Source organism: Odontesthes bonariensis, chromosome 22, assembly GCF_027942865.1.
Source record: "Odontesthes bonariensis isolate fOdoBon6 chromosome 22, fOdoBon6.hap1, whole genome shotgun sequence".
Lineage (NCBI taxonomy): Eukaryota > Metazoa > Chordata > Actinopteri > Atheriniformes > Atherinopsidae > Odontesthes > Odontesthes bonariensis.
In genome coordinates, this window is record NC_134527.1 from 7,210,067 (window position 1) to 7,236,751 (window position 26,685).

Here is a 26,685-nt window from a genome sequence, read left to right on the forward strand (position 1 = left end):
AACAACTGACGTTTTGTGTGGGCTGGAAATGGGTTTTCCCCATTTATTCAGTAAAATTTGTTCTGCCAGTTTTTTTAGATGATGCACGGCCTCATTGCATGGGAAACTTTCCTGGCATGCCTCAATATTTGATATGGCAGTCTGCGAGCACTCCCCTGCCATTTTGAGTGTCATTCAGAGCTGAAATCCACTGGACGTTCAGTGTATTTCTTGGTCCTCCTCAATGTTTCCGACTCTGCCTTCACGTCAGTCTGATCCGTCACAAATCCCAACAAAACAACTCTGTAGACAGACAGTCGTGCAGATACGTTGTGGGTGTGCTCGTCTTGATATGCGTCTCATGCTGAAGTCTTCTGTCACATTCTGTTTGTGGATGTTGAATAGCTGACAGAAGAAAGATTCTGATCCAACATCCTCGTGTTATTGTTAGAAAAAAAGCATTTTAATTTTTAACACTGTTTTAATGCGTCTTCCTTTTTCGTGGGGACCTCATCCACACAGATAACGTGAGCAAAACAGGTGATTACATCGGAAAAATTACATTTTGGGAAGTTAAATACGCACATTTATTCTTATGGCCGTTGGGGCCAGTTGTCAGCCGGGCGACTTCTCATTTCGCAAATCAATCGGCATTACAAAGAGTGATGACAGTATTTTCGATTTGGGCATAATAGTTATTATTTTAAATTTTAAAAAAGGCAGGTTTAACTACATGAATGCGTGGGCTTTTTGTCAGCAAAGGAAGCCCACTGACAAACCCTGTCGAGTTGCACTGTGGGAATTATACAATTATATGAGTTTTTGGCATATCCGAGACTTCCCTGATTTGATCGGAAGTTTTTTTCTGATCTGTCTTTTACACAATATGAAACTGGATATCAGTTTACATTTGATGTAAACTTATCTGAAAGACTTCTGTGAAAACCTACAACTCTGTCCTCAGGCTCGAGCTCTCTGATATTTTTCAGTGCAGTGATTTGATTTTATTACATTTTCGTCAGAATAAACCTTTTACAATCAGATATCCATTTTAGATGTTCCCCTAATAAAAAACTACTTTGATCTTATCGTTGAGAGCTATTCTACCTTATGTGAAAGCTGCATTTACAAAAGTATGTAAGTTTTATAGATTTGAGTATTTGCAACATGACCACACGTTGTGTAAGATTTTAAGAATGTCTATCTATGCTTTGTTCGGTTGGCTCAAACACAACTTGCCGACAGCACAGTTACACATTAAGTGACAATCTGAGAGATGAAAGATCAATCGGGTATTTTCCCAACAATTAAATCAGGCCAAAGTCAACGTCTCATCTCTCCCTCAGATAGTATCAACATCTTAAGACACAATGACTCATGGAGTTGGATAACAAAGTGCCATAAATTAGTGGTATCAGTGCTGTTTTTAGTATGCTGCACAGAGAATGGGGCTATGATCGTTATGTAACGAACTGTGTTGCTGTGCTTAGGCACCAGTTTTTTTTCCCCTCCCACACACTAAATGTGTTGAGCTCACAAATAATAATTACGTGGACAGGTAGTCAGAGGCAAAAATCAACAAAGGCTTAATTACCACATTACACCCAGCCAACTATCAGCAGTAATAGACTTGTTTGTTTTCACCATAAGCTTTAAATTCTTCTTTAACCCCTGTTAAACCCACACAACCTTTGCTTGCAGATGGAGGCGGAAAAAACCCCATAAAAAGCTCTTGTTCTATTAAACATAACAATGTCAGAACATAGCGTTCTCTCATCTCCTTAAGCGTTGCATGTGCATCTGTACGCACATCGACAACAATATGTACACCTGCAGGGAGAGTTTGTGTGCGTCTCTCTTTGTTGCGTGTGCATGCGACACTTGATACCGTCTGTCTGCTTGTCTTGTTTCAATCCAGCCGCCATGCCACCCACCAAAGTCTGAATAATGGAAGTGGCGGTGGGTCGGTGGTGGTTGAGACGCCGCCACCGTAAAACTAGCCCGGCTGTTGTGTAATCATCAGGCTCATACACGCGTGCCCTATCTTTGTATCACAATACACGGAACAGATGGCAGAGAGGGTGTTAAATAAACATAAATACATGCTCATTATCAGCTTGAGTTACAGGCAGCTGCTGCAGCTCATTTTGTCTTTGACATAGATGTTCAATCAGATCCCGATGACTGCTTCACATAAGAGGGTGGAAAACAAGTTACAGAGAAGAAGCCAAACAAGTCCTTTTGGATGTTGTGGCAATGTTGGGGGTGACTCTTCTTCCATGCACTTGCCTGGTTGGCATAACATTCTGTCTGCCACAGCTGGCACACAGCCTTTTAAATACAGTACATGCACTACATACGCAGATGCCGGCCTACATGCACATTTGAGCACAAAGACACAGGCTGATCCTGCATTACGCCTGCCAAGGCTTTTCTTTCTGGCATTAAGCTCTTGTCCTGATGCCACCGAGGAGATCGCAACATGGCAAGCATTAACAGATAGGAACTAAATGTTCCAGGTCCTCTAAACGATTTCACAATGTTTTGGTGCAAAACTCGTAAATTATTACTCCCTGCTGCTCTGTGCAGCCTCGGGGGGGAATGAGCCATGCAGGTGAGATTAAGACACTCCCATGGCCCATAAAAGGTGTCGGAAAAATGGAGAAAAATGTCACTACCAGTGCTCCAAGTAATTTCATTACACTTTGTCTCGTTTCTGCCACCAGCCGCCTTGTAGAGGATGAAACGTGGATATTTCCCATTTTTGCTCAATGAGAGAAGAATTAATGATTATTTTTCCCCACCATTCCAAGTAAAACAACTATGACAACTCCTGGTAGTTCAGTATATTCAAGAAGTTGTTCTTACCTTTTTATTTTACATCATCATCAACATCATGCCCCTTTAGCTGCCAGAAAGGTTTATGAAGCTGGAAATCTCGCCTGTCTGACTCCTAAAGGTTTGGCTAACTGAACCACACAGACCATATGACAAACAACAACTACGAATATGTCAATGTTTCAACTTTGACTCTGCAATCTATTATCATCTCTGCCACCCGCTTCTGATATTACCACCCCCTCCTCATTTCAAAGTCATGCCACGCCTGTACTGTGCAACCATGTTAGTCAATTAGCTCAATGTCACTGCCTGTAATGGACTTGTGGACACAAAGCCCCTGTGGCGGTTGGTGCGCTGTTTTCCACAGTCCCCACTCCATCACACAGTCACATTGACAGAGCCAGCTGCAAGAGCAGACGCAAAAGGTCAACTTTCTGCAACAGCTCCCCCACAAACGCCCCAGGTCTCCCTGTACCCAGAGTGCATGGAGGGTGGGTCAGACTACGGTCGGGTTAAAGAATAATTTCAATTTATAGCAGTTCCTGTCACAGCAAGTGACTTGCTGAGCTGTCAGACAATCCCATGATTAGGCAAATTCAGCTGGATGGAGGCATGGTTATACAAAGGCAAAGAGTAAGGTGATTTTCACCATCAGCGTGAAGCTGTTTCATATTACGTTTAAAGATTAAGGCTGGGCTGGCAGACAAGACGACCAACCCCTCACCAGGAGGAGGATTACTTGACAGCTTTGAGTGCTCACTGCAGCCAGCTACAGGGAAGCCAATGTTGAGTTAGTTACACTTTGTTATACACAGAAGCCTATGTGGGGTACAGATAAGTACAAAGTTGATAAATTGTTTTGGTCATGTGCAAATGTAATCGGCTGTGCTCAGTCCCACCGCTCATGCTAACATATGTGGAGCCATATGTGGAGCTGATGTTTAGTTAAATGGAAGAAGAGTTGCAATTTTAAAATCAGTACATTTTGTGTTTCTTTGTATTCTTTATCATCTACTGGCAACTACTTGGTAAACATCTACTAACTCTGCTTTATAAAACCTCACTTAACTTGTTTACAGCCTGCACGCTCTTACGGTGGTGACACAGTAACGTCATGCGAGCCCAACTACTACAAGAAAGGATGGCTAGAAAGGGAGCCAAGTTGTAACAAACTTGTACGAGAGTTAATGAATCCTTCAAGAAATGACAATCAACACAGTCCTCACTTTTTAGACTTTGAGACCTCCTGCATCCAAGTTGTTGTTCTGTTTGTTTGGTCAAACAGCAGCTAAAGCTTTAGTGTTGCAACAGTGGTCACGGTCCACGCTCCTCGAGGGCAGCCAGCTTCTCAAACCAACAGAGTCCCGACAAGACATTTCCATTAGCCTCTGCATTACCATCACTCCCACCCTCACTTTCTCCACGCAACTCAAGGAGCGCCACGTGGGAGTTGCAAACACTTCTCCCCCACTTCCACCTCTCACATCCCCACATGTACTGGCCCGCATTAGCACACTCGGGTGGGCCTGTTGCTGTGCAGCTGAGACGTGACATTGGAAGGTCAGGACTCCGCCACCATGCCTCCACCCACCACACTCATACACACATACATCTTTGACCCTTCGTTCTCTAACCGGCTCCCCTAAGTTCCCAGTTTGCCCTTTGCGGAAGCGCAAGGGTGGAGTCTGGGAGGGCTGGGGTGGCAGGTGCAACATTCCGACCTTCCACTTCATGAGATCAGCATTGGTGACATTCAGTTCAAGCGCTCGGTTGCACTGCTTCGCCCTCCCTCCCCCTACCACCAAGCCAGCTATAATGCCAAGCATGTCAAATCACTTTAGCATCAAAATACCAACAGTCATATCCTCCTCTCTGCCCCAACATCTCTGTCTGTCGGTTTTTCTTTCTCAAACCTGTTTCTCCTCCTTGGGGGGTAGGAGTGGGATGCACAGAGTCCAATGATGTGCAAATGCCTTTGCCCTTCAAATTCCAATTGACGAGGATGGAAGCTACTGACCACTAGGAGCCGGAGCTGCTGCTGACAGCACTGAGCTCCAAGCCTGCTCTTAAAGGACACTTGAACTTCCTAACACCATCTTAACAAACGAGAATAAACAAGAAAGGATGAGCGAAAGTGCTGGATCTCATTACAGTGCAGAGAGATATGTATCATAATAATGAAAAAAGAGGGTTTAATTCCTGATACCTAATGTCCAAATATCAAAATAATGCGCAAATAAATGATAGCCCAGAAAAATGTTCTTGCATTTTTTTGCTGTTGCTCTTCATAGCAACCAAAGCAACAACGGATACTGTAAGCAAAGCATAACAACAGAAAGCGTATGGTTCAGACAGAAAATAAGACTTATGGGAGAAATAAATCTCAGAAATTGGCCTCTTCCTTTGGTCTGGCCTTATCAAAATATCTGGCCCCGCTGCTATTAGCAAATCCAGATGCTCAATGCAAACTTTGCCGATTTTCCATCATATTAACAAACGGAGGAAAAACAAAACAGGCGCCACGATGGATGGCACTTCTCAAAACCATGTCTTATTTCGCATACTTGTTGCTGATAATGGTTTTCTTTAATAAAACATATGGCTTGTCCATTGCATCTGTGTGATTCATCCCAGCCTGCGGCATATTTATCTGCACATAAAGAACACAATTCCGCTGTGTTTGTTTGCACAGAGTGCAGCGTGTCGTGAAGCAGCCTTACTGCTCCTCTGCAAAGCCGACACACATGCAGCTCTTTCATATCTTGATGCTCCAATGTTTATCTGCAGTTAGATGAGGCCAATGTCCCTCAACACTTATTCAGCGTCACTGATGTAAACATGGTGCTTGAGGTCTGGCTTACGGAGCCAGAAAAACTGCAGTGACGCTGCAGGCTGATTCTGGTATTTTTAAATCAGTGGGCCGTAGGAGAGACAGAATCAGCAGTGAAGATATCTGGGTTAGGATGTACATCCTCATTTATATTCATGCCTTTGGTTAATTTGCCCATATATTCCAGAGGAACCTAACACTCTTCACTGTGATTAACATACTGTTCTGTGTTAGGCAACATGGGACCTGGAGAATGAGAACTTGCTTATTCATGTTTAATTGATGTTAATAAAAAATGCAGGATTTCTTTTCTTTTTTCTTTCTCCACTGTCCCATTTGAAGATGCAAAGCCTCACACAATGTACTGTTAATCGGACTCAAGGGGTCAGGATAAACTCAAGAGGAGCACTGGATTTGGTGGCACAGTAGGATTTCGACTCATCATAATGTAAACTGCTTCGGAGAGAGTATAGCACGGGCTAAACATAGCTAAAAATACAACAGAAAATACATTTAAATAAAAAACAAGAGTCTTCTCTGGTTTTAAAAGGAAAACATGAACAACAGAAAAATCATTAGATGTTAAATTATGCTGTACTCCTGATAATTCACATTTAAATGTTGCTTCCTTTGCACAAATATGACTTGATTTTAAACTCATTAACAGCCTCTGAGAATTTACTCAAACTCCCCCAGTGCTTTATTTCTTCCACCCCTGAGGTTGACAATCACTGTGCGATGGCAGTGATGTGACCACTTCCTGTGTCCCCCATGTCCCTGGTTGCCTGCTCTCCTGACTCTCCACTAGCTTTGAGCTGCAACAATGAGATAGCATTTAATTCTGACAGTGCTGTTGGGGGATTAACGGCTCAGAGAGTTATCAAAGGCTTAGTCGCTTTGATTTCTAGTGACCAGCCGTGAATGGCTGCCATCAATCTATACCACCTCTGCAGATGCATCCATGCTGCTGCTGCTGCTGTGGCAGCTGGGCACCAATGGCCATGTAACTTGGAGGAAATCCCACTGGACACGATGGACTGAGGTATTCATGCATGCTTTGTCTGATTGACAGACTCACTGAGAGATTATGAGAGGGCAACACAAAGAGAATATACTCAAAAATATCTGGACGTGTAAAATTTCTTTCAAAATCAATACATGTCAAAGTTGTGCTGTGACTACACTAAAAGAAACTCAAACGTGGCTTCTTAACGCTGCTCTCATGGATATCAATATCAAGTTTTATATCTGACCATCTATAATCATGATAAGGGCTGTGCAATATCTCATCGGTTCTCAAATTGATTAAATGCCGTTACAAAGAAAAACTGCTTCAAGACTTTTACAAAAACAATCAAACAAATCAAATCCAAAGAAATCATTTTCAGTTTGGGTGAGGATATATATATATATCAAATAACCAAATAACTTAACTGAATAAGAGGTAATAACGTTTAGGTCAGATTTTAGAGCGTTAACATTGTTTGCATGTTTATGTGTAAGGGATCGGGGCCGTGATCTTACAGCTCTTCTTTCCACCCAGTTTAAATTTTTCAATTTTCAGGGAGTTCATATTCACCCAAATGAACACCACAAGGGGGCAACACATCTTGGAACATATGTCATGCTCAGTGATAAGTCTAAAATAAATTCAAGCAGCTAATTAACATAACAGTTTGGCAGGTCTTATCTCAATTATGACAAACTCCAGCCCTGCAGCCTAAAGTAAATCACATACCGTTTAAAAAAAAAAAAAAAAAAAAAAAAAACTAAGATTATCTTGTTGCTGCTTGAGCTGTATTGTTGTTGTTAGACATTAAATAATCGCTCGTGTGTCCCGATAAAGACTCCAGCGCCCATAAACAGCAGCATGGTGTCCTCCAGCCTCTCTGGCCCCTAACCTAGCAGGAAACAGCCTGGGAGAGCGTGGACTCTGGCCAGCCAATTAGAGTGCAGGAAACGGGGAGCACGCTGAGAATAACGAGCCCCCTCTCAGTGACCCTCCTCACCTCTGCAGGACCCCGCGATGGGAAATATGAGGAGCCAGGGCCCACTTTAACCTGACGTCCACCCCCTCCATTACCTACCACTCTCTTCCAGAACCGCTCTCTTTAGCCTCGCTCACACTCTCTACCCCGACTGTTGGTTTTAAACCCTGCTGTGTGACCACAAGGTCTACAAACACATGCTGCGTCTCTCCGGAGTCCCACCACATGGCTTATTACTGCGGTGGTGATGCTCGAAAGCAACGCTGAAAAACAATGGGTGCATAAACACACATCACTTGCAAAGAGCTGGAGCTCCATTCTGCACGGAAGGGCTGCAGAACCTCTCTCCAAGCACAAACAGTAAACGAGCTGCACAGTAACTCGCAGGGTTTTTAATGCATTGAGATAATTCTGAGGCATGGTAATGAAGTGGGGCTATGAGGCGTAGTACACCTAAGGCGTAAATCTCATCACAGAGATGCATAGTCAGTTTCAATTTCAGGTGCATTACTCAAGCACATCCAAAGCTATATAATGAAAAGAGGGGGAGTCACTAACACTAACACTAAACATCTACGTCCAACACCCCCACCCCCTTTTCTCTCCAGGCAGAATTGGTCCTGTCATTTGGAATCTCCAAACACAGACCATATGTGAGTTCAGCCCTGGCAATCAGACTGCATTGTGGAGCAGGCGGTTGAGTTCATCAGGAAAAAATTAGCCCGCCGCTCTGCAAGCCTCGCTCCTATTGGCCAGTCACGCGGCCCGCTCCGTTTGAGGGCACCCCAGACATTCCTGCGGATAATCTTTTCCATTCCTCCGCTCAGCTCGGTGAGGACAGACCAAATCACAGCACAAGGCCTGCATTGTGAGGGTCTTTTCAGAAAGCCCTGTTTTCAATGCCGTCTCTCTTTTACATTTTCCGTCACGCTCACCTCATCCACCGCAATTCCAAAGAAGATGAAGAAGAAGAAAAAAAAGGGAAAAAACATATTTTCCCATCATGACTCTAAATGATTGCTTTTTTGAAATTGTCCTGTGGAAAACTTAGGAACAGCACGTTTCTCACGGTCCCTTTCCAGTAAGAGTTTGTTTTTGAAAAGCCCAAACAATGTAAAACCACTGAAACCGGAGTCCGGCCACATCAGTGCGCCGCCTGGAGTTCAGCAGATCGCAGCTGAATACGGCTCCCCCTGGGTGAGGCTTGCCAGCCTTCCCAGAAACCTCCATGCTTGGTCACCGCTACACGCCTCGTGCCTCCCAAAGCAGCTTGTCATTGTGGCTGTAGTCGGGCAGCTGGGAACGCAGGGATTGGAGGACAATCACACAATCTAGGGACTTTGGTGGATTTATAGAAACACATTCCATAATTAGACCCATGATTATTACAGGGTCTATAAAATGTAGACTCTGGCGTGGCTGTCCACCCTGAGCAGCTATGGTCACTGTGCTCTTGGCTGCTGAACACACCACTGAATTACTTGAACATATCTTGTACTCAAGTGACAAGAAAAGACAGTAACAATAAACTTTGTCAACACAGTCACTGATCCTTTTTATCTCTATTTGCCGCCGAGTTTGAGACAGACAAAATAATCAAATGTGACTAGGAACCTAGACTGCTACAACTCTTAAAATAGCCACAACACAAAGAAGGAAAAACCTTCGGTACACTTCAGCAAGACTACACTTCGAATCCAGATGGTCCCGACTGTTCTGGAAACACATCCACCCTCACCACAAGCTGTGACAGTAAAATATGTTGCAATCAATCAAGATAACTCCGTAAAGCACACAAGGATGGGGGCGAGGTTGGCTGTTCACCTCCTCATGCTGAAACTTGTCCGTGTAAAAGTATCTGCCCGAGCAGGAGAAGGGGTTTCATTTTGCCTTCACTGAGTCAATAAAGAAAACTCCTCTCCCTCCAGTGGGGGTAAGAATAGATTTGAATTTTGTCTTGCTTAAACTTAAAAGAAAAAAAAAAGTCTCAAGGGACCGACAGAGGCTGCTGGGAAGCCGCGGGTTCTGTGTCCGATGCTGAAGTCATCACTGAGCAGTTAAGGTGGTCCACAACTCAACCTTCTTTCAAAACCACTTTACAGTGTTTGAGCATCAGCCGTCAAAGGTGCTACATTAGGCAAATATCCATTCACATTTCCACCGTTTCAGTTTTCAGAATCTTTTTCAAGCTTTTACGCACGACTGACTCTCTGAAAAACTCTTGCTCCACTCAAAACTACACCAAGCCAAAGCATTTGGATTTGATCAGTTTCATTGTGTTAGTATGTTAGATCATATCTCTTTTCTTTAATAAAAAAAAAAAGAAAAAGGGGACGTTTTTTATTGACTGTATAAGGGCTTTTAAAAACTTAAATCGATCACATTATATTGTTATTTAAAACACATGACACAGAGCCTTGAACTGCTTGCTTTTGGTTGTGTTGGCACTCCTAAATAGGAATTATGCTTCTTTGCTCAAAGAGCAACAAGAATCTGAGCTTTGAACGTAAAGTGTTCTTTTCTAATTTGCCCTTAAAAACAGGGAGTAAAAAAATTTCTTGAGCACATAGACTGTATGAGCTGAATATTTCAAAGTTTGCTTTTAAAGTTTTTCAAACCAATGAACCACTTCAACAAAGAATTCCACCGATGCCACTAAGAGCACTTAAAATAGAAATAAATTATGTTGAGCAAACAAAGGGGGAGCCTCATACACTTGTAGGGAATTGCAAAATGGAACAAAGACCAAACTGAGCTGATTCAAAACCAGATGAAGGATGAGAAGCATATGGTTTCTATTAGGAAATGCTTGCGTTCTCCAATATATAGCTAAAAAAAATAAACAAATCAGTTAAAGGAGATTTATTTTTAAAGTTTCGCTCAAAGACATTTTTTGTAATTATCTGACATACCAAGAGGTTCTTGTTCGTGGACAAAAACTGAAATCAATTAGAGGCTCTCTTGGAAATTTTCGTACGTTTAAGTGACTTCATCCTGCCACACAAGTCATGCTCTGCTCACATGATGGGCAGCGCAGCTGGTCACAGCAGTGACGCTGCAGAAGCAGCGAGCCTCAGGGATGGAATGATAAATGTATCGACATTAACCACATGTTCAGCGCAGCTTAGACCCCTATTCATTAGCCTCCCGCCTGACAGTTCAGCTCAGAATACCCACTGATGTAAGACTCTGCCTGCTTGTGAGGGCGGGCCAAGTGGCGGGGAGGAAGGGGCCGATCTGAAAACACCTCTGTTAACTTGTCCATCAGAGGGGCTCCACATGCAAAGACACCATTAATCATAAAAACCAGACTGAACGCTGCCTCAGAAAAGGCCCCACCGCCACACCTCTGACCGGAGGCACTGGGGTGTGCAGTGTGCAGTGCAGCAAGGAGTAGCAGTTACCAACCCATGACAACACCAGCAGTGCTCAAACATGTCCTGTTCTGAACTGCTTTTAAATAAAGTTTGTGTTTAATTTGTTAGAAACAAACAAACCCTGAAGAAACAGGGATTCATTCAAGTAAATACTTCACTGGCCTCTGAACAAAATGTAATTTTGATCTACCTTTCATGTCATAAAAGTGAGGCGGTGCCATTTTTCATGATTAGACAATCTCATTAGGTGCGCCGGGTCATGGGGTGAATATAACAAGCGTCCCATGACCACATTATCTTAAAAATAAAAGAAAACAACAACAACAACAACAAAAAAAAGAACATCCTGTTGCAAACCTGCAGCTGGCCCATTCATGAGTGTATCCCCCACGTTACTTTCATTAAAATGGCACATTAACCTGAAAGATATTCTACCCTGAAGTAGCAACAGGTTTGTTTACACAGTTACCTGAGGACAGGCGACGCTGATGGAGGGGGCACACACCGCTGAAACACGAACATGCCTCAGCCGAGCGACCTCGCTGCATGGGAGGAGCCAGTGAGCACTGGGGCTTCAAGAACCCTGTAACAAAAGAGATGAGGAGAAATTAAAGACAGAAACAGAAGAAAGAATAACACGGAGATAAATCATGCGTTTTGAACAGGAGGCCGTGTCCACCCCTCTGAAACCCACAGGGTGGAGAAGAGTTGAAGAAATTCCCACAAGCACTGTGCCACCATTAGACAAAGCCAGCCTTTCATTTTTTTCTGTCTCTCCAGCCAGATGGACCTCACTCTAACCTCGCCACTGCTCAGGTCAGCTGTGTATGTTTCCAGGTCGCAGCCTCCAGACTGGGGACAGAACCTACAGAACATCGGGCAATGCTTGCCTGGTGGAAGTCAAAAGGCAGTTGGGCACCGGCGTGATGTTAACAGCAGTCTGTTGGGCAAAATGCCAGAGTAGGCCGGGGTGCCTTGAGGGGTTGGACGACGCCGTCTTACTGTCTGTCTCTGGGGTCACAAGGGTCACTTTCAATAGGGACGTATTTATTTGACACAATGAGGCAACTGTGGAGGCTGTAACCCCTCAAGCCAAGACTCACCACTCACTGACATCATTCGGCAAAGAGAAAGAGAAACAAACAAACCCAAAAAAGTAAGGTTCCTCAGTAGCTTTTTAAAAATATTCTACAGCACTGTAACTTCATCATAACTGATTCCAAAGAACATAACAGGCAAATGTATCAAAAAGTTAGAACCAAAAGAAAAACAATTTAAAAAACAATCCTTAGAAAAAAACATCTCAAACTGAGTGCCTTACACAAACTTCATGTGGCATACGAGTGGCATTTAACTTCCTGGCTGACGGTGTAGCTTCTAGCCAAAGTGGAAACGCACGTGTGCACTTTTCTCTTCCCAGTCAGAAAAAGAGACGCTCCATCTTCTGTGACTGGGCGGCTTGCGCGGCCCTCGTTGGCATTGGGAGACCTCAGCAAATCCCAACTTTATTCACTTCTTCTGGGGACCTTTGAATTTCCAGCAGATATCGAGAGCAGCAGGGGAAAGCCCCCCCCCCCCCCGCCGCCCCGCGTCACTCTGTTCTGAGCCCAATAAAGCTCCTTTATTTCCACCATGAAAAACATGTCACTCCAGATGAGCTCAGAGAATGACATTTAAAACAGGCAAAGGGATATTGAATTAGTTCCCCATGATAAGCTGTCTGGGATGCTGATATTTTCCTGCTTTCCTGGGCACGCAAGTGCGGGTGTGTGCATGCACGTGTGCAGTTATGTAGACGTTCAACGAGGGGCAGCCTTTACATTTGATGCTTTCTTCAAAGCTTTAATTAGTTCAGAACAGGGACTGGTATAGTAGAGCTCGAGCATACACGGACAGACCGAGACCATCCTGAGCACGACAAATTAAATAAAACAGATAAAGAGGGCATTTTGGCTGTCTCGTTAAACAAGAAGATCATTTATCTTATTGTTTATGAGCACAATAACATTATTGTACTCATAAACAACATCTGTTGTTATCAGATGTTGGAAAATTGCACAAAATAGCAGTGACGCCTCTCAAACACGGTTTTTATGGGTATCATTAAAAGTAATGGCATGTTGGAAGCCCTTGAATCAAACGTAACAACAATTTATATTGATAACTCCACATAAGAGCTTGAACACACAGACAAGATTGAAGTTCTGAATAAACCGTGAATGGGTTGTCAATCCAATGGGAATAGTTTGCTCTGAAATACAATGAAGTGAAATGTTTTAACACTAAACGATTAATCAGCTGAGGCAATTTCAATATGATGTGGTGGATTTCTGGCAGTCTTCTTGTCATCACCTCAATACAACAACCCAAACTGTTTATTACTGTGCCAGCATGCAATTACAACAATCCAGATACAGAATATTGAGTGATATTTAACGAAGCAAATGGAAAAATCAAGAAACTATTCCAAAGGGTGGCTTTCGTGTCATCAACAAGCTCTTTCAATTATAGATAATGATTAGTCAATTGTACTTTACAAAATGAAGTTTAATTAGTGCCTCAAAATGGCCTCTTAAAGGAACATCAAAATCAGTCGAGTATTCCATCTTTCGATCAGCTGTGCGCCAGGAGAGTACTCCTCCCTCTTATGCGTCTCAGTGTTGAAGAAATTCTGTTCATGGATGCGGTCGAGAGAGAGAGAAAAAAAACAAGGCTCACTACTCTCAGCCACATTTTCCCCATCTTTCCCAAATAATCAATTCTCCAAGAAACACAGTACATTCCTGGTTGTACAAAGGGGTTGAAGGGCAAACAATGACACATGGTATGAGCTCTGAGCGATGTCACTGAACATTAAGGCATTAACATATGAGCCCGGCCTCCTAGTCAAGTTGCACTTTTCCAAAATCAGGAGTAAATTAAGGAGACAGCAGCTCCCCCCACAAAAAAGCCTTACACTGCAAGCCATCCACTGGAATAATGTTCCCACGGGACAGAGTAATGCTAAAGTACAGGGTTGGAATTTCACCTAAAGCTTGAAGGGAGCACAAGAAAATGGGACAAATTAGTTTGAACCTAAACATGATCGCAGCATCTCAAAAAAACTTTATTCTTTGCTATTTCTAAAGTAAACACATTTCCCTACATTATGTGAAACTTTTGTCATTTGCTTTAGATTCATTACTGGAGTAATACCAACCAGTTCCAAGAAATATATTTACAAAGATCATGAAACATCCATCTATGTGACAGCTGTAAAAATATAGGAAAAACCACAGACTGGAGAAGTGTGTATTCATCTTATCCTGCTGGCTTGATACTCAATCAGTTTCAGAGGGGTTTTACTTTTCAAAAGGCCTTGAAGTAAATGAAGAAAAAGTGCGGACGTGTATTTGCAGGTTCAGGATATGCTGTCATGAGTGGTAAGGTTGGTACATGTCTCGTCATTAAATCTTCTCTAACACACTGCATCATAATATCTTGGCTCGTATACTTGAGCGGGACCTTGATTGCAGAAATGCTTGATCTCGCTCTTCCCTCCTAAGCAAAAAGGACTCCATTGGCTTTAATAAGTACATGAGCCAAATCTTTTGTAGGGGGGCTCAAACCTTCCTCCCACAAAAAGCCAAGCCCCATTATCCTTAGCAGCGATCATGGGGGATCAGAGCAATGTAAACATGCTGGGGGTTTCCTCATTAAAGTTAAGCTGCTAATGAAATCACATATAGCATTTACAGCCTTGTGCAAATGAAGGCAAGCTTTTGAGATATTCCACTAATGAAAGAAGGGCTTTTATTGATGGAAGGCCTATTAAAAGAAAGGGTTGATGACAGGGTTCTAATGAAACATACTTGTGTAAATTTGCCATTGTTGCAAAACTCACTGATGAGAACAGAGTTGAGGCGTTCTTCACCAACAGACGTTTTGCATTTGTCAGATCCATCAGCGAATGCGCTTCAAGGCTTTACAAGATCCCACAAACATGAGTCTTTTGAATCGAATACATTCAATCATTGATGAGTGTTTAAGGCCGAGTTCTCCTGACAATTGTTCATGTTCAATGTTGCTCCGGAGACCAAGCTCAAAGTTCATTGGGCCTTAAATGCATCTCCCAGGTGCAATAAAAAGAAAACAAAAAAAAACCTCTTCCCTCTTGGGACTCTAGGGGGTAAGGTCTTGGTTGAGTGCAGGGAGGGTGGAACCAGCAGTGGCCATCAATCGCTACGGTTACCATCGTGAATGCCATTCACCTTCAGTCATATACTGAAGTAGGCCTCAGAGGTCCACGTGAGGAAATGAAAACCTGTTTAAAAGAAGCCCCCACCCCCACTGCCTGTCCTCCACAGCAACCTTGAAGACTCAGTTGTATTCATCTAGTGTTTGTGAACGTGTCCCTGAGATACTGTATCTATCATACAGCGCTAGATTTTCTGTGCAGGGCAAAATAAAATCCCCCCATTCACTGCTTTCGGTGTCCACTGCGGCTTTTCAATATTAATCATTTGGACTGAAAATTTTGAGGTTGAGGATATTTGGACAAAGAATACAAGCAAGTGAAAGGCTTTTCCTTGGCCTTAAAGAACTTATCAATTCCAAAAATAATTGTCATTCAAAGATTTCTATAAGCAGTGCAGCTCCAGTCAGCATCATACGTCACACTGACTTGTTTCCTCATAAATGACAGCCATTGAGTATGCCACTCAATGATAGTGTATTGTGCAGCTGACATTTTCCACTGATATCCACACAACACACACAATTACCACTCAAGCCCAGGAGCTGCTGATGCTACTCTTATTATTTTGCCGTTATTTTTTACTGTGAGGAGTCAAAAAGCACCTCAGGAGCCATCAGCTGCTTATCAAACACTTGAAGCGCTGCATCTCTCTCTGATCCCGATCGTCAGGACGGAAAGCATTCAGCGTGCTGTTGCACATATCTGCTCAATCAGCACTCTGTCTTGCTCGCCTCTGGATGATATCCATTTTGAAGAGAAAAAAGGAGTCATATTCTAAGATGCCTCCAAGCTCTTATTTATCGCTATCAGAGCAAAGCCTGAGCAGATCAGTCACGACAACAAAGCAAACCTCTGGAACCACTGGAGGCAGTACCGATATGCTGATCATACTCTTATGCTTATTAGAAAAACAGCTTTGACATATTTTACACGTTTTATGGCTCACTGCCCATCTGCATTGATAACACACAGCTTCTTTCAGTTTTTAACCACCATCCCTGGGTTGAATCTCCCTTAGTAGCCAATCTACATACAGTACAGGTCAATGGGGGAAAGGTGTAAAGTATGAGGTGTCAGATAAAAGCGGCCTTTTGATTTGGAGTAATTTTAAAACAGTATTTCCCTATTATAAAGGCTTGCAAATAGCGAAAATGAATGCTAAATTACATTCCTTCCGGGCTGCTGATTTTTTTAGAGTCACAATTTGCTCTGCCTTGGATCATGAGGGCAACATCAGCAACCTGAGGGCTTCTTTTAGTCGGAACAGAAGGTTAGATAGAATCCACAGGAAAGGGCACCCAATGAAGACCTTGGCAGGAGGACAACATTTTCAGGTTCAGCCACAACAACACTAATCATAGCAATCACAGCAGCAAAACGTTCCTTCTTAAAATGACAATGAGAATGTCGCTATGACTCGTCCTTGCTTAAAAGGACAACAAAAGCGACTAAAATCTGCAACTTGCATCTGCTTCTTGAGATGTCGCTTAACCAGCTGCTGCAGAGGTCTGGGCTGGCAATAAAAAAAGTTAACTGGACAGCTTTATTGAATGACTTATTAAGCTGTGTTTTGTGAGGCCTAAACTGAGGGACTTTTGAAATGAACAAGAGCACCTTTCTGCAACGGTTCTTTCAAAAGAAGAAATTGTGTCTGCACTTTCACATAGCCTCAGCAAACCGCCAGCTGCCCTGGTAGGGCATTCAAAACAACAAAGCACCTACAGAAGAGGTAGAAATGACAAAGATGACCTTTGTAAAACAGACTTCAGGACTGTAACTATTGAACAGCACATGTCTATCTACAAACCATAGATGCTTCCAGCTATGACAGCCGTTTTCAAACTGCTAAAACCACGAATGGAATGAGTCTTAATTTGATCGACACTAAACACACCAACAAACTTGCTGAAAGTACGTTTATTGGAAAACAGCCTACAAGCAAAGCTTTGCCCAAGGAGGCTTACGGGTCCAGATCCCTTGTTCTGCTTAAAAACTCTTTTCGGTATCTCAAGACGTACACACCTGCCGGCATAAAAATCATAAAGTAGAGTTAAGAGTTAGCAAAAACATTCTGGGACTAGTTGAATGACAGATGGATGCGTTTTGGCCTCCATTACACCCAGCTTCTCACGTTCAACTTTCCCCAAAAAGATGAACTGCCTTCTCCTGGATAGCATAAAACATTACATGGCAACGGTGTTAAGCGGAGATGGCATCAAAGCTCTACTTCCTGATTATTTATAACCGTCATTTGTCTTACTTGCTGTGACGCGATGAAGCTAAAGCGGGCAATTGGTGAGCAGCCGCAGACAGACATGGGGGAGGAAGATGAACTAAAAGAGTGTGGTTAACGAGGTTAGAGAGGACGAAAAGAAAGGGGCTGGTTCAAAGACTACTTGTGCACGCCAGAACTTTTCTCCAGGGCAAATAGGGGAACAAGGGCCTCACTGCAGCCCAGCAGCCACTGCAGCTCCTCAGGCAAATGACTCTAATCAAATTTGTGTGATTGGACTCAAAAAAGCCACGAGGGCAAAAGAAGCTCCTTTCACCCAGGAAGGGACACAAGAAAGCATTCAAAAATCAACTATCCCTCTGCTGATCTGTACAGTAGCTGTTCACATGACAGACTATCTGCCCACACCGGCAGCCCTTGGCAAAGCACACACTAGCCCCATCTCAGCTTTGAAATATTACCAGCAGAAAAGGAGAGATAAAACTTAGTTTATGGGCTTCCTCTAATGGATCGCGGGTGGAAATTCATCCAATATTTTGCAGGATTCACCCTGGCCTGCACTGCTTCAATCTAAAGTCAGAACTACTATTTTTAACTTTGATTAATGGTTGAAATTGGATACAGTTCTAGCACTCATTCATGGCCACAATTCTCCTTGATTGTAGTTGACGTTTTGGAGCGATCAAAGAAAACTACCTCAGGCAACAAATGTTAAAATAAAACTTGGCTTCACATTCTGGAGATGAATATTCTGTGATGGAAAATCTAATGCATCACCAGAAGTCCAGAGATGCTCCGAGGCAGAAAGTGAGGTTGGGAGCAGCGCAGCGACCTGTGTCCCACCCACTGCCTGCCTGAATCCTGGAGCACGCTTCCCATTAGCCTGCTAAATTGAGTCCACACGCCCACGCTTCCATCTCTACAGAGTTTTCTATTAACCTCCCCCTCCCACCTTAGCCTTCTACATCTTCCATCCAAATACTGAGGATGTAAACATGAAAAGTACAAACAACCGAGGTCAAAAAAAAAAAAAAAAGAAACTCTGTACAACTCACACTAAAGTGAAACCTCAATAAAGTTCATTCATTCTCAGACCGTTGAGTGAAAAATCAGGCATCTTCAACTCATTTTGCTGCTTTTATTTATTTTATTTATGGATTTCCTCTCATAGAAGAAGCTTTTCTTTTTCTGGAAAAAAGGTTTAAGGTTCAAACATTCCAAAGTTCTGTATGTACTGTAGTTACATCTCTTGGTGTTATATGTCAAGTCATACAAACTAATTCAAACACTGGAACTATTTTGCTGCATGACACAAAAAGGAAAATTAGTACTCCACTCAATTTTCCATTCACTTAGAAGAGAAATCTGTCTGTTGTTCTTTATTTACTCAGAAAACAAACACAGGAAAGTATGATGTGGTTGAGACTTGAGAGGCAAGTCTAATTATTCATGTCGTCAAAAGCGCAAACGTGGACCTTTCCATTTGATTAAATTCATTTTCTCTCAAACTGACAGAAATAAAGTGGCGACCTGGTTGCACGTGCTGGCGTTCTTGCCAACCCGCGCCTACTATCTCAAGTGGGTCCATGTCTGCAGCCTCCATACTCCAAAATTAGGGCTTAGAAGTAGCTTTGCAACCTCTCTTTATTGGTGCTTCAGAAGTTCTGCTGCGACTTGTGGGCAGTCTGAGAAATATGTAGAACAATGTGAGACGTAGGTGAGTCCTGGTTGGATTGGTGCTGTTGTTGGTCCTTTAGCTTTGCACTGCTGCGGAGAAGACTAAAGTCGAAGTAAACTTTAATCTGCAGATCTGTGAGATTGATGCACAGTGATATCTACATGCAACTACCAATGGCGCCGCAAAAAGCTACGGTTCCGATGCGAGCCGCCTCTGCTCAAAGCTGTTCAGCACGCTGCTCTCCCGGAAACCCTCACTCCTGAGAAAGGCAACAGTAATGACAGTCCCCTACTGTAGAAAATCATTCTAATTTTCTAAGCCAATGCCGTTATTCGAGTCTTCCGATGAAAATTCCACAATTTCTCATCTTATTTTTCCATCATCATTCATGTAACACACATGAACCAGCAAATACAAACACGACTTCAAGACCACTTACACTGATTCAGATTCATTTAGGCACACGTATCATCAGAAGTTATTCAAATGAAGTGGGACAGAATGCAAAACCGCAAACAAAAACATCTGGAGCTGCACGTGCACTGCACGGGTGTGCACTGAACAAAACCTAAACAACTGGAAAACAACAAAATTCATTATAAAGCACAATAAGACAGACCACTTACAGGATGGCTTTAAAAACCAGGATTAAGTGCACTAAAATGCCTTTTTGAGTCAGAGACATTAAATATGAATGGGGGATTTCAAAACCAGTAATGCTGATTCCAGAGCAGTGACTGTAAAGCTCCATTAGCGAGTACAGGAATTCAGAAGGAGGGGGTGGCTATGTAATCCAGTGCAGGATTCCAAATCCATCGTAAATTGGTTGTGAACTGCAAACCTCTGATTCACTATCACCACTTCACAAAGAGCCAAGCTGACCTTAACAGTGCTTAAAGAGCAAAGACTGTTATACAGGAGTTTATAAATGTATACATTTCATGGTCAGGTTTCAAAGTACATAATAAGGACTTTGAAACAACGGATGTAAAAAGCAAGCACCTTTTCTAAGCTATAGTCCTTACAGTGATAGAGTGCACTTATCTGGTTTGTTTTGATCCAGAGGACCAGCAGATATATACAGTTGAACTCGCAATGCATATTATCTACAGGAGTCAAAAGCATGACATTTATCTTAGAGCTTTGTTATATTAAATATCATTAAATATGTAAATGATAAAAAAGGGAACATGGATACCAGATTTTGACATAAATTCCTGTACGTATTCTTGGAGATGTTAGTGGTGATATATTGAAAAAGTAAAGGTCTGAAGAATAATCTTCTGCAGAAGCTCCAGGAAAGCTGTGGATAAGGATCTCAAATAGCTTTTTGGCTTCATGTTATGTCAAAACTGTGAAATACTTCCATGAGCCAAATCTAGCAGAGCATTTAAAGTCCCGCCTATGGACTATGCAGCTAAGATATACAGCTTTCCTGTAACAGCACTTCGTACCAAAAGATGAGACATGAGTCACAGCAGTGGCGCCAACAGAGAAGAGGAGAAAGCAGTAGCGGGTACTGAAAATAGAAAAAAAAACAACTAACTGCCGGCTAACAGAACAGAGAGAAAAATAAGAGTTTAAAAAACAGTAATTACCACAAAAGCAGAAGCTCTTGGCAAGAAAATATTACCTTTCCCATCCATCCACTCCCACACAAACACTGCATTCAACAGCAAAGATATGAAATGAATGAAAGAATAGGAATAATGCTAAATATTGTTGTTGCTTTTCTTCAATGGAGAAAGTTTAGGGGCAGGAAAGGACTGAAATCCAGTACAGAACTTGCAACTCTTGTTCTAGACCTGTAAGTAAAAAGCTATTATTGTTATCATAAAGGATGCAGTTTATGTTGTAACTTGGATTTCTCAGTTAATACCGCAATGTCAGTTTGCTGTGGTTATTAATGCGATGCTGGGCTGCCATCTTGCCCATTATCTGGCGCAAGATCACAAGTAGAAAATTAGCACTCTGCAGATTAGTCAGCTGTTTATCTTAATGGCTTTTCATTTGAAATGAAGGGAGGGTGGGCTTGTAAACACCTTTAAATTAACCAAACTTGAAAAATAGCCTGTTGATGATAAGTTTTAGCTTGGAAACCTCAGTGTGATTTTCCTAAAATGTAATTCTTTGAGAAAACACTAAAACAAACTATTTGTATTGATACAATCCTAAACTGTGAACTGGTATTTGGAGTGAGAGAACAGAGATGTGTTCACTGGGACAGTGAAAAAGCTCGGCCTTGTTGAGTTACAGTACTATTCCATAGCCTGAGTGATCTTCTGTGCTCTTCAGGAATGGATGCATGCCATCCATTCCAGCACAGCGTTCCAGTTGTGGGTGTGCCAAGTTGGCTTTAACAGAAACCTTCACCTAGATAGGGCGCTATTCATTCATCTAAACAGATATCGATCTTATCCTAAAATCTAAACCTGTTATTTCGCAAAGCAAAAAGCACAGACCCAAAACCTGAGGGCAATTTGTCTATTTGCCTTCATCTGACAGCAGACCACATTAAACTGCTGAACCTGCCAGAAATCAAATTGTTTGGTGAATTTGGTCAAAAGTGATGTCAGTGTTCAGTGAGGCCTAAATCTTTTTCAAGAAGAGACGGCATATTGAGTAAAATCAGACTATGATCCAAGTGTTGGATCATAACCCAAGCACTTCACTTGGGTTATGTTTTATCCACTAAAGTCTAATAAATCCCAGTCGTATAATTTGAAATCACAAAGATTCAAGACAGAGACATCACAATTGAATCCATTCAGACCGAAGCTTTCTTTCCAAAAAAGTCCTTCTACATCCTTAAAACTGTCCACTGTTATTTGTCAGCCTCTAAAGAAACTAGAAACATGAAACGTGACAGATTAAACATTTAGGTTTGATTTTAAACGGTTCATGTTGCTGCTATTTCTTATCAGCATAAAAACAAATAACCAAAGAGCAAATGTTTGGTTATGAATGTGTGGAAACTTTGCCTAAAATGTGATGTGGTTTGTTAATTGTTTTTACTGCAGAATTAAAAACTTCACATGGAAAATCGATCCCTCTAAATCACATTCAGCATAGCAGTCCAGAGGTTAAACATTGAGCAGCATGTCTTGTACAATAAGATGACTCTGCTGTCCAACTGGGCACAAAGTTGCTGTCTACTGCCATGACAACAATGTTAGCCATGTAATTGAAAGATTGAACAAATCCTCAGATTGTCAAAAAACAAGGCATCAGCCAACATGGAGGTAAGCAAAATGAAGAAGAGAGTATTAATAATTATAGTTTATGAAAGAGAAAAAGAGGAGACAGGCAGAGGGAAATAAAAACAAAAAAAAAACAAAAAAAGAAAACTAGGTCAAGTCACATGACTGGGATTGACTGCAGGCAGGATTAAATATCCTACAGCATGTGGTCATTAACACAACAAATGTAGATTCCATTTTATAAATGATTTCTCTTTCATGGGGTCTATGGCTCAGCAGAGCGAGTGCGATGATGCACTGTGCGCTGGGCGGACTTGACTTGAGCTCTTCCCCTTGAGATGGGAAACTAAAGCCAGAGCTTGAGATAGCATGAAAATGATCATAACAGGATGGGACACTGTTCCAGCTTTAAGACAGCTCCATTGTGACAGGCTAATGGCTGTAACATACACTGCCCATTATCCTAGCGAGACGCATAGGACAGTGGAATGTTAAAAAAAAGATGTCACATCTTCCAGCTCCTTACAAAGTGACGGCTAAAGTGTGCCGTGATATGCTGACCTTTGGGTGTGTGAATGCATCTTCGTGCTGTTGCTTATGTCTATGAAAAAAAGCGTGGAATCCACATAAATGTGCAAACTACAACACTAATGATTAAAGGCTAATACTGCACAGAAGAGAAGATGAAACACTCAATGAAAAAAAGAAAGAAAGAAGAAACTCATGGTGAGGCCAACGGATGGTGAGGCTGACCGATGCACTCTTATTGGGACTCGGAGCTTGTCCATGTGGAAGATCAAATGTGAGAGTGGGACAAACATACACTCTAACGCAAGGTGGCATGTCACTGGAAGCCAAATGCCACTGCCCTCCCCTCCACCGTCCACCCTGCTGCATCCAAAGGGGAAACTACAACTGCCAATCAAGCACAGGACCGCAGGCTAAGCTGGTCATAAGCTCAGTGAATCCCCTGAAGCACAGGACAGCGAATACCAATCATTCATTCACAGCTGTGGTCAGAGATGACTTTTACACGTGCACGCGTGTATATGTGCGAGACTGAGAGATAAAGTTGGTCACTCGACTTAGTCCTGTCCTTAACTCTTTATTTTGAAAACTGAACTCTTAACGGGATATTCCCCACTGGAACTGAGCCAATCAATATGATGTAATGCCACTGATGACCAGGACCAACACGTGGCTCTTTTCTCCAATCGTTTTGACCCGAAAGGCTTTCAGGGTCACAGGCTCTGTCATTTCTGTCACTGCGTTTTAGAGGCCGCACAAACCAGGCTGCTGCTGAGGTGAAGACCGGTTCCTCTGCAACACTGAGGAAATAATGCAACTGGGTAACCCAATCTGACAAAACACCCCATGTCATAGGGATGTCCCTGTTAAATGAGTGATACTACCACAGCATGCTCCAATTCTGCTCTGATTAGGAACAGCTATTCATTGAACATTGAATATTAAAAACAGAAACTTCAAATTAATCCACCTCTGTTTGATTTTAGACTTTCTAATTCTTAGCAGTAGTTTTGTTTAAGTTACCCAAAGACCAATGAAAGGTTGAATTCTGAGGAAGCAGATTTCCGGAGCAGTTTCCAAGATCACAAACACGAGAGAATTCATCAAATTGTTTGTGGCCGTAACATGATAGCTTAGACCAATCAGCTTCTACAGAAGCTATGGGCAGGTGTTCAGTGTGTTCATAATTGAATGAGCATTTCGTTGATATGATGGGATTAACATATTAAATTAACAAATTCAATTTTTCCTGACCGATAACAATTTCCATTTTTTTTCTTCCCTTTTTCTTTTTAAAGGTCTGATTCTAATTTTCATTCCAAGAGCTATTTTCATCAACATTGACGTTCTTGTCTTTATTGTTTTAACTGAACAGTCATGCATTCATGTATTTAACTGACAGACAATAAAAGCAAATCTCTGCCATCCAGAGGGTTGATTTGGTGATCAGAAAAAAAAAAACAACAACAACAAAACAAACCAATCTAATTGTAGCCGATCAGGCTGAAAATTGTCGAATTCCGATAAGCCGCAGATCACTCGATACATTTCTGATTGAACTGTTTTTACATGGGACATTCTGCATGGTTCTGTAGAGCAAACAAATTTGCACGGAAGGTTAAACAACTGGCACGAATATTCTAAATAAACAATTCACGGTGTTCAAAAGAAGGCAACTTCCTTGTCATCCATAGCCATTACAACACTAGAGGTTAAAGCAACTGGAGGTGGACTGTGGCACAGTTTCTTTATTTGTGCACCATTTAATGGTCCACATATCCTAAACTATAAGTGTAATTCTAACTGTCGACACGACATCTCTACTTCAAACAAAATGGACACAAATGTAAACATTTACACAAAAATGCAATTTTTCAATTTTTTTTACTACATCAGGTGTACTTGCATTACTTGACAAATGCATTTGTTTCTATAGTTGTGACTGATAAAGAAGGAGAAAGTTTTTTTCCTCAGCATATCAACAAAACGAAACACAACTTAGCAATGTTTTTATTTTGACAGAGCTTGTGTTTGCACGGCACTGCAAAGTGCCCGTCTTTAAGGTTTATGACAACTTTTATCAAAGAAATACAAACAGTCATTTTACTTGGATTTTATGAGACGCATTCATGATGAAAGAACCCCGGATAACCTTAAGAGGTTCATTTGAAGTCTCACTGTGGATATCTGGGGTCAGAACACTGGCCCCCGGGCGCATTAGAAACAATCGCTACAGCAATAAGACTCGGGTTTATTTGGATACTGTATAGAGTTTCAGGTCAAAAGGCCAGGCACCTTTTCGAGGGCTACTGAAATGCCACGGATGACATCACTGCACGTCTACTTGCAGATGCCAAAAGATCTGATGAGCCAGTGAAGCATATGGCTGCTCCAAAAATAATAAACCTGCCTTCTGGGGTAAAAAAAACCTATTGTCTCAAATATTGTTTACTGACCAAGAGAGACAGTCAGTCAGAATGGTTTAGGGCTGAGCAGAGGTGCCCCCTCTGAAAAAGTGGGGTCCAAAGCAGCACGGTTAATTTGGATCAAAGGATGGGCAAATGGACGAACAAAAGCAAGGTCACCCTGCAGGGGCGCACAGACGTCCGCATACACAATAACCTGAAGGCATGGGGGAAAATGTTTCCAAATGTAGGTTGAAGTAGAGGTTTTGACCCTCGTGCTGACAGATTCAGATTTTAAAGGAAGCATGACCCCCCCCCCGTCAAAATGCGACTCCAGGGGAAAGTCCTGGATGTCATAAGATCATATCATCAAGTAATGTCTGCATTCATCCTTTCTTTAGTTTGGATGTGTATCTGCTAGAGTTGAAACATTAGTGGATTCATGAGTTTAATCGGATTTTCCCTTCTTTCTTCTTAAAATGACATTGCGGCGCATACCGTCAATCCTCTTACTTAGGAGGCAAACGCCTGTTGGGGTTTACACAGTCCAACATCCCATACAAACACATGAAGCCAACTGTATCATCGACATCAGCATTCCTAGAAAGGAGAGAGCAACTTTTCAGCTCAGCCAGGCAGAAAGATGTAGGCCAACTGCAGAGTAACATGGGAGAAAAACAAAAGCAGCTCAGCGTCCTCACAGAGGCAGAGATGACCAGCGGCGTGTCCGCTGCCTCATGCAGATGTAACCAGATAATGAAGGAAACCAGATTCACATTAAACAGGCTCTGCGAGATGCTTTGTAACTGTTAACCTGACAAATAATTGAAAAGCTCTTTCATGTTCTTATCAAATCTGTAGAGCCTCCTTCCATCTCTCATTTGTCATTTATCCCATTCTTTCTCTCACTCCTCCGTCGGCCTCAGCCCAGCCTCCTTTCTTTCTCCCTCTGATCGCTGCCATGCTCCTGCCGGTGCACTCCGTTACTCTCAGGGGGGGGGCATCAGCATCATGAGTCCATCAGAGGGAGACTGTGTTGCATCTCTTTTGATCAGCACAGTCGCCACATTAGCATGTACACTTCTGCGCCCCCCCCCCTCTGCTCTCTGTAAGCTACCTGCCTGTCAGGAACCCGCGAGGAGCCTTGCCCAGGTAAGACAGAAGGCACACAGAGCCCCTCTGAATCTTAATCACTCATGAACACAGGCTTGCTTCATCAGTGATGAGAGGAGAAGCCCTCTTGTGATCTTGCTGCGGAGACAGACAAAAGCCTCGCTGTGCATCTCTAATGTACTGTAAAGTAGGTGAACGCAGCAGCGGGGAGTCTGACTGGTTCAAACCACCACATGAAGAAAGTAAATATGTTTTTTTTACACGCAAAGGTGGCAT

At 42.4% G+C, this 26,685-nt stretch overlaps 1 protein-coding gene across 2 annotated transcripts in view; it reads right to left on the reverse strand.

The window, feature by feature from the left end:
* The window catches only part of rxraa (retinoid X receptor, alpha a), a 98,470-nt gene that overhangs the window by 59,881 nt on the left and 11,904 nt on the right, over window positions 1-26,685 (reverse strand). For both annotated transcript variants that reach the window (XM_075456175.1, XM_075456176.1), the window contains exon 2: window positions 11,485-11,598. In XM_075456175.1, coding sequence (XP_075312290.1) covers window positions 11,485-11,598 — 114 coding nt within the window. The remainder of the gene's footprint in view (window positions 1-11,484; window positions 11,599-26,685) is intronic.